General features: G+C 33.6%; 1 protein-coding gene across 1 annotated transcript; it reads left to right on the top strand.

Annotated features, from left to right (window-relative positions):
* The first annotated feature begins 632 nt into the window (after positions 1 to 632).
* LOC143540859 (uncharacterized) lies at positions 633 to 5,031 on the top strand. Its single transcript, XM_077033824.1, has 11 exons — positions 633 to 766; positions 980 to 1,312; positions 1,385 to 1,467; positions 1,622 to 1,820; positions 1,906 to 2,027; positions 2,170 to 2,236; positions 2,357 to 2,407; positions 2,505 to 2,557; positions 3,241 to 3,451; positions 3,656 to 3,826; positions 4,853 to 5,031. The coding sequence occupies exons 1-11, from the start codon at positions 713 to 715 to the stop codon at positions 4,910 to 4,912; spliced, it is 1,404 nt and encodes a 467-aa protein (XP_076889939.1). The 5' UTR covers positions 633 to 712; the 3' UTR covers positions 4,913 to 5,031.
* The last annotated feature ends 7,116 nt before the right edge of the window (positions 5,032 to 12,147 follow it).

The raw sequence follows: 12,147 nt of genomic DNA, 5'->3' as shown, positions 1-12,147 counted from the left end.
AAATTACCAACTAGCTTCCCTTGTTCATGGTTACACCTGTAAAATTCATGTGGCGTGGACGACGGTAGTTCCATACTTGCAACAACTTGAGCATGGTAGTTCCTCAATCATTGAAAACCACGATGAAGGTTTTTATACTTCCTTTTTTACATCCTTTTTAAATATTTTTATACTGGATAAAATGTTGTAAGAGGTAATAATTGTTTTTAAGACTCTCTTGCTGAAGAAGTTGAAGACACATCAGAGAGTGAACCATCTGTTTCTGAATATGAATCGGAGGACGACGAATCACTCCCTCCTTTGCCTCAACAACAAAGTCAGAGACTTACCCATTTTCCCGAACATAATGTTGTTGGTAGAGAAATGGATAAAGACTACATTCCCATAGATAATTTTGCGAAAGATAGATTAGCTCCCGATGATTGATCCACCATTACCAATGGCGGACCCTACTTGATTTTCTTCCTAATCCGCTGCAGGCAGCATCGGATACACCATTTTCCTTTTCTTTTTTTTTTTTTAACTTTCCCGGTTTTTTTTTTCTTTAGGAATAAACACCACTTTGAAAGAACATTAAGAGTAGAAATAAAAAAGAGAAAGTGGGGAGTTACGGTTGGAATTGGGGCGTGTCGAAAGATAGCCCACACAACTACGAGCAGTGAGGTTGGTTGGTTTAAAAATCAAATAAAATAAAGTAATCCGTTTGATTGCTATGACATTGACAATGGTCATGGCTGTTCTTCGTCCTTCTCCTCTTGCTGATTTTGTAAGTTATCACTTCCATTATTTAGTTTATTATGTAATTGAACTGAACATGTTGGATATGGATTTTCAAGATTTTGTTGTATTTAGACTGGAGAAAATATACACCCAATTCAAATCTATGAAATTAACTCTAGTATTAACAACAACAGTAATAATCATTACACGATTCAGTTACTCACTTTTTCTATGAAATGCCTTAATAATAATCTTACAGGGAGGAGGGTTTTCATGTAAAAAGGACTATCATATTACCAAACACACACCTAGAATCAAGGCATTGTTCTGGGAATCTAAGAAGGCCGTAAATCCTCCCGAAACACATCTCTCTATACACAACTTCACATTAACCAAGATCAATGCTAAGGAAGAGTCAGCAGACACTGCAAAAGTTAAAGCAGTATCGGTTTCTGTAGTCTCTTCAATTTTGGATGTGCCGTCTAGTGGCTGGGATGCCTGCTGTCTCGATGCTACCGGCCCACAACAATTCAATCCCTTTCTTTCCCACGGGTTTCTTTCAAGTTTAGAGGAATCAGCTTCTGCAATAAAGGTTAGAAATATTATTATTATTTTCACTCAAATTTGCATCAGCTTATACATGATTACTTGCGGGTTTTTTCAGGAAACAGGATGGCTTCCAAGGCACATAGTTGCACAAGATGAAGATAATAATATCCTAGGCGTCATCCCACTCTATCTTAAAAGGTCCTTCAACATTTATAAACTTCATATATTTTCATTAAGGGTAACTTTAGATAACAGTAACCAAATTTCTCAACACTGAGTGATTTTAGTGGAACACTTGGGATACTTGTTTTCTTTCATTTATCACATATTTGTTTCTTTTCTCCAACTGCAGTCATTCATATGGTGAATATGTTTTTGACCATTCATGGGCTGATGCTTACTACCGTTATGGTTCAAGGTATTATCCAAAGTTACAATCTTGTGTGCCTTTTACTCCAGTACCTGGTCCAAGGATCTTACTGAGGAACACCTCGTACAAAGATCAAGTGTTTGACATTTTAGTATCTGCTATGAAGGATTTGGCCATTAAGGTATTATCTTCAAACTTGGAATTTTTTGAAAAAAACTTGCCATTAAATGTTCCCATTTTTTAATTTATGTCTCTATTTTTAACAGTTTCAGGTTTCATCATTGCACATAACATTTGCCTCTGAAAATGAATGGCATGCATTGAAAGATAAAGGGTTTCTGCAGAGGACTGGTATGCAGTATCACTGGAAAAACCGCAACTACAGAAAGTGAGCAATGATGCATTAAATATTAGTATTTTAAATATTACTTATTAGTTGGATGGTTCTAATTGCTAATTCTATCAGTTTTTTATTTTTGTTTTGGGGAATGGTATTATTGTTTTCTACTAAAGTTTCTTCGCATCAACAGTTTTGATGATTTCTTGATGGACATGAAGCAAAGTAAAAGAAAAAACATTCGACAAGAACGCAAAAAGGTACATCTGTTCAATAGTGTGTTATGTTATACAACTTCAAATGAAAGTTCTACATGCCTAAATTTGAGCACACGAGTACCACCCTTAATTGAGGTTAGTTTAAATTTCATCTTCATGCAGATACCTGCACAAAACTTGAAAATGAAAAGGCTGCGAGGTTATGAAATTAAGGTGTGACGTTACCTCTAATTTTTTATAAATGCTTAATCTATATTATGATTCACATACAAGAATCTTGATCTTACTATATATATCTTCACACTGATAGGCCAAGCACTGGGATACGTTTTATACATTCTACAGGAACACTACAGACAACAAGTTCAGTGCATATGACTCACTCTTCGTCCATTGTGTTCGTAATCATTAAAACCATTATTCATCCCCAAAAGTAGGGGTGTAAACGACCCGAGCCTAACATTTTTTAATTTATTCAAATACATTTAGGTTGTTTTGTATATTTTTAATTATAATATTTAATATTTGATGTATTATATATTATTTAGTTTTTTTTTTGCCATAATTTTGTATACAATAGTTACTATTTTACAAATATACGTATTTGTAATATTAAATAAAAAGTTATATAAATAACATGCTCGTTTAGGCTCACAAGCCGGATTGAGCTTGGGCTCGTTTAGGCTCTCAAGCCGGATTGAGCTTGGGCTCGTTTATTAAACAAGCTTAATGTAAGGGTCACGCTTGTTATTGTTATGCTCAGCTCGATTCTAGCTTTTAACGAGCCGATCTCTATTAGTTCACGATCGGACTTGCCTTGTTTACACCCATTCCCAAAAGAGTAATATTAAGTTTCACCGTTTAGCATTAAGTTGAATATTTGATTTCTTTTATCACCCATTTTTTCTAAAGAAAGGATAAAGGTTATTTTGTTAATATCTATGTGTTAAGTTGTGCAAAATAATATGATGAAATTCTTTCTAAATTTTAAAGTTGGCCCCCTTCATGTTGATTAATTTATAGTGTGTTGATGTTCTCGTGTATAGGTGGGGTACGGCTTATCTAACAAAAGATTTTTTTCATATTATGGGATCGAAAATGGGGGATAATGTAATGCTGATTGTTGCTGAGGAAGGAGATGAGCTGGTTGCTGGAGCTCTTAATCTTATTGGAGGAGATACAATATATGGGCGGTTGTGGGGATGCCTACCACGCGTTTATTATCCAAGTTTGCATTTTGAAGCATGCTACTATCAGGTTTGCCTTTAGCCATACAAAATAATTTTTGAGATTTTAAGTAAAATAATAATACTATATTGTTTAATTAGGTTGGTTTTATTTGTTACTTTTTAATAAACAAGGGTATATTGGTCATTTCATGAAATTAATGATCTTTATTACCATAATCTAAGTTGGTTTAGAATATGAAGTGGTTTATCCCATTTTTTATTGATATTACAGGCGATAGAAGCTGCTATCGAGCTGAATCTTAACAAAGTAGAGGCGGGAGCCCAAGGTGAACACAAAATACAACGGGGTTATCTGCCCGTTACCACGTACAGCTGTCATTATCTTCTAGATGAAGGTTTTAGGCAAGTCATCGGCAACTTCTTGTCCCAAGAAACAGATCAGGTAACATTGTTATTTCATTGGTGTAAACGAACTGTGTTGGAGCTCGATTAGGCTCAAGCTTGGCTCGTTTAACTTACGAGAGCTCGACCTTGTGTCGTTTTGAGCTCTATTTCTATAAAAAGCTGAGCCCAGGGTCGGATCTTGTATTATATATTAATTAATTTATATACATTTTTAATTAATTTTTTATTATTCTAATTATTATCTTTATGCATAACATAATATATATTATTTAGTTATTTTTTGTCATAAATTGGTATATAAATTTAATTAGTATATAAGTTTTATATATTAAATTAGAACCATTAATATAGCGGGCTCGTGAGCCAGCTCGAGCTCGCTAAGTGAAGCTCAGGCTCGGGCCCTTTTTCAAACAAATTTATTTTTGGGCTCAAGCTCGTTTAAGCTTGGCTCAATTTGAGCTTTTAACGAGCCGATTTTGAGTACCCGTTAGCGGCTTGGCCCGTTTACTATGAAAAGATCAACCAAAGATAATTTTGATATTAACAATAGAAGGGTATAAATACAAGAAAATGAAATCAGTTACAAGCTACTAATCAGCTACATTAAAGACTGAATAAACCTATTCAAAACTATTTAAAAATAGGATCATAAGTTACAGATTGTGGATTTTGAATGATTTCTTTGGAGGGATATTATTGTTATTGCTAATATTTACACCCCTAGTTATCTTCTTAAAAGAAACTTGGTGGTGGCAAAACGGGCCGGGTTGGTTGAGCTGACTCACAGAGGCTTGTTTTTATCCAGTTTTGGAGTTTTATACATAAGTGACATGTTAAAAATTGTTACAGAAAACTTGATTATATAAATAACATTTAATAATCTAGCTTTATAAAACAATGTGATTTAGGACGTCCAGTGCATTTGAGTATTCGAGCACACTTTCCACCCACCCACTTGGCTCGTTTGTATTGAACTGAATCATAACGACACTCGAGTCTGAATCAAAATGTAGTAGAGTTACATACTTATATTTAAGCGTTTTCTGTTGTGCGATTATGCCAGGTGAAACTCGTTACACAACTCATTGCAGAGTCTGGCCCGTTTAAAGATGGGATAATTTAGGTAAGAAGTTTGGAGATTTATGGCAATAGCAAATAACAAGTTACAAGGTCAAATGGACTTGATGCCTGGTACATGTGTAGATATATAGTGAATTGTAAATAGTAATGGTTATAGATATTAATCAATGTCACAATTCCAAATATTTGTTGACTTTAGTTTAAAGTTGCTTATTTTTTAAAATCTGCTCTTACTTTTGCATGGTATGGTTTGGTTTAGTAGATGGGTTGGGTAACACGTTCGGATGGGACCCACCCTTTGAAGTTAACCTGGAATTCATTCATAGCTTAATGATTATGGCCGCCGGTAAATGAGCTCAAGCTTTCATGGCTTAATAAGTCGAGCTCAAACCAAGCTTCTATTCGTTTAGTTGGTAGTGTAAATCCATCACACGTATAGTTTCAAAAGAACAACCTCCGGTCGATTTCCCGTTCAAGTGTTATTGATGGATGAGTTTAACAGTTGGATTTTGTTATGGTTTTCTGGATCGTGAAGTAAGTTGCATGTATCTAATTGTATTGAGATTGAAATGAAACAATAATGATTGAAAATTTGAAACCATTTGAATATTGACAAAAATATTGTAATTTTGATAGCATTGCACTAATTAAAATATAAATATGTAAGACAAAATAAGAGCAACGGGGATGTAGCTCAAGCGCTCGCTTGGCATGCGAGAGGCACGGGGTCCATCTCCAAATCAACATTTTTTTGAATCATAATATAATATTATCAACTTAACGAATTATATAATACTTAAAACTTTATAAATTCCAAAGGGACATTTTATTTATATCTATCTATACAGCCATGGATAAAAATTCTTTTGTAAAACAAAAACATGCGTGATATCTGCTAAAGCAGAAATGGTATACGAACTTCGAAGTGCTATTCTCGTGGGTTCTGATCAATAAATCCGAAGTTCAATATCTTGGATTCGCTTTTACGGTCGTCGATGATAACTGAGTAGTTAATACTTGTTATAGATTTACCTAGATGATGTTAGTTATTATAGTTGTAGTTGTAACTTGTATATATATTGTATAAATTAAGAAGCCGAAGTACATGAAACTCCATGATCCAATTATCCAAAGCCATGCATTAAGGAATCAGTCTAGCAATGACTGAATAATAAGTAAAAAGATTAATTTGTTTATAAGCAAGAACATGATCGTCATCAAGGTCCGATTCTCATCTTCCAAAATCTTTTATCTAACAAAATCATTTATTTTTTAATCTTTTGGGATACCCATCATCTTCGTTTTATCATATAATTTTTTTTAACCACAGAGATTATCCTTGTTTTCAATCCTCTTTCTTCGAAAGTTTATAATAGTTGCCACACATAGTATTTATATGGAGTTGCACTCCTTATAAAGAAAAGACAACTTATATTATATATTTATTATATCTATAATATATATAAACGAAAACATAAAAATCCTTGGAGTCACAAGATTTGCTTGATTTTAAATGGAGACTTCTCATGCATTTGACCCGAATTCAATGTTATGTGTCTTAACAAACCCATATATTCCTTAAACGGGTTATAACACCTCATTAAATAAAAAATTATTCTCATCAAATTATTGATGTAAAAATCTTATAAAATAGGATATACTAAAAATTAATATATTATTTATTTTAATATATATATATATATATATTATTTAAATAACAAAACCAATTTTATAGTAAAAAAAATAAACGGGTCTTGGGTCTCATCAAACCATAAGTATATGATTATCTTTCATAAATATTATTTATAATTTAAAAAACCAATTTTATAGTAAAAAGAAAAAACAGACGGGTTTTGGGTCTCATCAAAACCATATAGTTTTTAAACTGGGTTATAATATCTCATTTATTTGTGAAACAATTTCAAACCATAAGTATATTATTAACTTTCATACAATAAAAAAAATATAAATTCAAAAAATAAATAAATATTAGAACAATCAATATAAAACAACCCCCGTAATACAGGGATAAAAACTAGTAATTTATATTTATGGTTAAAGCATTTAATTTAATAAATACAGATAAAATGTAAGAAATGCTTGTGAATGATCCAATTTCAAATTTTGAACAACATTCCAGTGAGATTTTTATTTATTGGCCACAAGTTTGATCCTCCCGTGTTACGTGAGTTTATTTAAGTTTTTGTTTTTAATCGTTTTGCTATTCTATGATAATATATTTTATTTTTTAATGTAATTTTATTTTAATTTAATACATATATATTAGTTTGTTATTATATTTTTTAGTGTTTGGGGTTTTTCAATTAAGATGTGTAGGTTTCTTAGATTTTTAACGAACAAAATAAACGAACACGAGCATGTTGATTTTTTTTAAATGAACAAAAATGAACACAAATATTTGTCTAATGGAAAAGGAGGTGTTGATGTAGTTGACGATGGTGTGTAGTATCGGATGTTAACCGGCGATGGAGATGATAGACCATCAACGGAGAACATGTAAATGAGAGAAATTAAATTAGGGTTTGATGATGAAAGTGTTTACCAATAAATGAGATCTTATAATCTATTTGAGGGCTATTAGGGTTTGGTAAGACCAATAACCCGTGGAAATCTTTGATTATTAAGGGGTTATTTCACTAATAAATTAGATATTATAACCCGTTTAAGTGTTATCCGGGTTTGGTGAGACCCATACCCATGAATTCGGGTTAAATTCATGAGAAGTCTTCATTTAAAAATCAAGCAATCTGGTGGCTCTAGAGAATGGGGGGGAACAACCTGAGAGTGACACGTAGGATTTCATGGTAGGCAATTATATAGATAGTTAGATTAGATATACCTAGAGCAAACTTTATCTAATAGACTAAGACCGAATCATGAAAAGTTATATATATATAACCTTCATGCATCTAAGGGGCATGACTTAAATTATACAATGACCCATTATAAATATAGACATTTTTATATAGTTTTGGGCCAAGTGTGAGTTGCTATGTGTAATGTGGGTGGTAGTTGATCCCTCCATTAAACACAATTGTCATGTCCCTGATTTTAGCTGGATCTTACTTAATCATGTCATAACTCACACAAATATATGTGTCGACAAGAGAGTTAATGACGGGTTGCTATATTTAGAAAGATAACCGTTTGTTAAAAGCGGAATCAATAACAAACATACGGTTGCTTAATCAGTATTAAAAGGTAACTAACACAAACAAGATTCACTCAAAAGATTTCCATTTATATAATATCAATCATACAAACTGGATAATCGATTTAGGGTTTCTTGAAGGAGGGTTTTTTTTCCGTACGAATCCTAGGACGGCCGTCACATTCAAGAAAAATATTCTTTCTTATCCGAAAAGTGTAAAGGCTCAAATCCGTAGCTGATCCGTAGGCGGCGTGCCCTAAAACATTCTATTTATAGGCCTGCCAACCTAGGACAACTGTCATTCCTTCTAGAAACCCCAAACATTAATACATATTCAAATTACATAATCACAAAATATTCTAAGTGTAAAACAAGTCTTCCGGGTAGGCTTTGCATCAATCTTCATTCTCCGAGTAGGCTATGTACTCTGCCATCCTTCACAACTTGGTAACATAGAAGTGTGCTCGGGATCAGTTTCCGGGTAGACTTTACTTGAAGAGTATTTTACCAAGTAAAATACTCACCAGGTAGACTTCAGTCTTCTTGACTTTGCCAGACTTTGCCCGACAAACCCTTACGAGCAACCTTGTTCTTCAATGGTCCATTCAACTCCTTGCTATAAAATAACTTATTAGCAAAGTGTACTCGACAGTACTATTCCTTGCTTGAGTTGAACCTTGCCCGATATTTCTTAAGGATACTACATTAAATCATCAAGCTTGTTCGGACCACTACTATTAATGAATACCTTGCCCGGTCTTCCAATCACTTGGCTTCATGGACTTGGTTAACCAAAAGCTTACTCGGGAGTGAACTTTACTTGGCTATGAAGAACAGACTTACTTGATAAAGTGAACCTTGCCCGGATTTACATAAACTAGTAAACCTTGCCCGGCAATGCACTAATTTGCAAACCCTGCTCGGATATCCACTAAAGAAGACTACTTGAAGATAACCTTGCCAGATAGACAAAATATCGTACCCGGCTAAGTAAAAGCTTGCTCGGAGGTCTAAGGTGTGCCCGGATCCATACTTAGAGAATTCTGAGGAGGTTGAGAAGATTCCAATCTTCCATATACTTCATTTTGGTCAAATCGTTGACTCAACAATCTCCCCCATAGATTGGAACACCTCTGCTAACCTAAAACATTTCTATGGTTACTTACACTTAGTCAAAATACACATCAAATCAAAATCAAAGTACATATTCAAATAACATAAACAGATTACATAATCAAAAGCTGTTCGAAGACATTACATCACAAAGCCTATTCTATGAATCTTGGCTTCATTTTAGCCAGAGATGCTTGTTTAGGCATGGAAAGTTCAATTTTTCTTGCTCACTCAAGAATCTTAACAGTTCTGATTGCTTAGCACTTGCAGTCCTTTGCCTTTCTTTATAATCAGAGAGATGTAGTGCTGCAATCACAGTCAATTGCCATAGATTGAATTTTCTGAAGTCATTTTTAGAGAAGATCTTCACAATCTCTCCATTTTCCATCATAACATTCAGATGTGCAGTCCTGGAGTCATAGAATACTCAACTTGGCATAACATTGTGGTTGACTGAAGGATTTTTGGTTTTTACTGCAGCCTTGACAAAGGGTTTATCCATCTTCAAGTGCATCTGCTTTGGTTTTTCTTGAGTAGTTAAAGACATCTTCCTTTTCTTTGTGCTGTTCTGTTTTGAGACCAATGATGTTGTCTTTTTGCAGAATTCCTTTACTTTGGATTTCCCCTTCATTGTCATCTTTGATAGATCAGCCATCTTTTTGGATATTCCTTTGCTCTTACCCACTAGAGACTGAGCAGCTCTCTTCTTCTTGTTTAACTGTTGTTCTTTCATTTTCTTGAAGTTGCTCAAGATCTCTTTTCTTGTCATGACTTTTACCAGGTTAAAAGGAATTCCATTCTTCACTAAAGATTTTGGTTTACCACCATAGTTTCTCAATAACTTTTGAGTGTTCATTTCTTCTTCCAATTCATCTTTCATTTTGTCTTGAACAGTCTCTTCGTTCAACGTTTTTGAAATTTTATCAATAACAGTGTCTAGTTTCTCTTTTACCTCTATCTCTGGTTCTTCCTGTTTAATCAGCTTGAGCAGAGATACTAGCACACCATTTGGAATTTCCTCATCATTTATGCAATTTTCAATCAATTCTTGTGGAACTTCCTTCTGATCTTCATAGTTTGATTCATCCCTTAATTTCTTATTGTCTTCAAATAGCTTCATCAGACTTTCTTGTTCTTCAAAGTCTTTGTCAGTCAGCATTTGATTTAGAAGTTCTCTGTTATAAATTTCTGTCATTCTTTGCACATAGAGTCTTTCGGCTTCTAATTCAGATTCATCTATATTCTCTTGAAGGAAAGTCTGAATTTTATCTTCTTCTAGAGCAATTTCTTTGTAACGATTCCGACGAAACCAGGTATACCCTAACCGGTAGACAATAGTTACGTCATATTTAATGTCGGGTACATGAATTACCATAGTAATTATACGAGAATACATGGTTCACTGTATTGATTGTACGTGAATATATAATTCATCGTATTGAATATGCGATTAATCGATCGATAATTATTGAAACCCGAACGAATCGAGGGTTTAATTATAGACGATATCTATAATATTTAGTGATTTTACGAAGCATTAATGCTTCGGGTAAGTAAAGTACGGCACAGATAAAGAATTTCGATTTAATGATACGTCGGTACATTAAACGAAACCTTCAATACCAAACCGAGCAAGAGATGATCGATCAAGCCGAAAAAGATGCGCAATAATTAATAATATGATGTTTTAAGTTAATAAATGTCATGGTTTAAGTTTTTAAAGTTTTTAAATCGGTTTTAAATAAATTTCATTTTTAAGCCGAAAACGAACGTTTTAGCCTCGTTTTAAGCCGAGTTAAACATTCAACCGAAAAACGAAATGAACCAGATTATCCAAAACATTATCCGGATTGCGAGAATCCAAACATGTGGCTAGGAATGGAGAGGTGGGTCCCACCCCACCTCACCCTTAACACCGATCGGACCCAAGGGGTTAAACCCCATTCTCTTGTTATTTTTTTTAAGCAACCAATCCATGTTCTTCAACCCTCTCCACCTTCATGAACTAAAAACCGAGATTTTTAGCAAGAAAACCGAGGTAAAGATCGAGTTATTTACGTTTTCATCTTCGTTTCTTGAGTTAGTTTGCAAGAAAATGAGGTTTCAAAGATGAAAACCGATTCTTGCATGATCAAGTGATGTATACGAGTTATACAAGGGATCTTGGTCCAAGAAAGGAGTTAAACGAACCAAAAACGAATTTTTACGGTTTAAACTTTAGTTTTGAAACAATAACCGAAACTATAGTGTAAGAGGCTTGATTGTGAGTGTAACTTGCTTGGTATTGTGGTATGTTGGTTGTAGGTTCTGTATTTAGTGGTAGATAAGGCGGAAAGACGAGTTTGTAGCTTGTAGTGGCGGAAAACAAAAGGTATATTCGGTTTATGTTCGGTTATGGATTTTTGGACAGATTGTGAACGGTTTAGAGTTAGGTCATGAAATTTTACAGAGGTGTTAAATACATGAAAATAAGAGTTCTGTGAATTTTTAGTAATTTTTGGACAAAGGATGAATATTTGGTGAATTTAATGCTCGGTTTTGGCTAAAAATGGTGAAAAATAGTTAAATATCATGAAAAATTCTGGAATATTCCAGATAAGCTTTTTATAACATGTAAAAGTCACACAAAAAATTTTAGGTCAGTTGGAGAAGTCTAAGCAGGCTTTTCGGTTAAACGAGTTCTACGATTGTCTAGCTCGGTTTTAGTGAAAATGGCATGTAAAAAGAGATTTTGGTTCTGGAAAAATTACAGGGGACTATGGAGATGGTAGGGGTCATCCAGGAAAAATTTGGGATTTTTCTAAGGTCGTTTGGTATTTACGACATATTTAGTGTTTAAATGGTGTTTAAAAATAGATAAATAAATCTTAAATATAAAAATTAATTCTGGAAATATTTTTATAAAATTCCCACTGTCAAAAAATTATTTGTGCAAAATTTCAAGATCCGAGATTAAACGGATAATTATTTGTGCAAAAATAAACTTTTAAAGT

This window comes from Bidens hawaiensis, unplaced genomic scaffold, assembly GCF_021521415.1.
Source record: "Bidens hawaiensis isolate Kalapana, Puna unplaced genomic scaffold, B.hawaiensis_p1.1 tig00012379_1, whole genome shotgun sequence".
In the NCBI taxonomy this organism is placed as follows: Eukaryota; Viridiplantae; Streptophyta; class Magnoliopsida; order Asterales; family Asteraceae; genus Bidens; species Bidens hawaiensis.
Note: the sequence above shows the minus strand (reverse complement) of the source record. Positions and strands in the feature narration are given on the sequence as shown.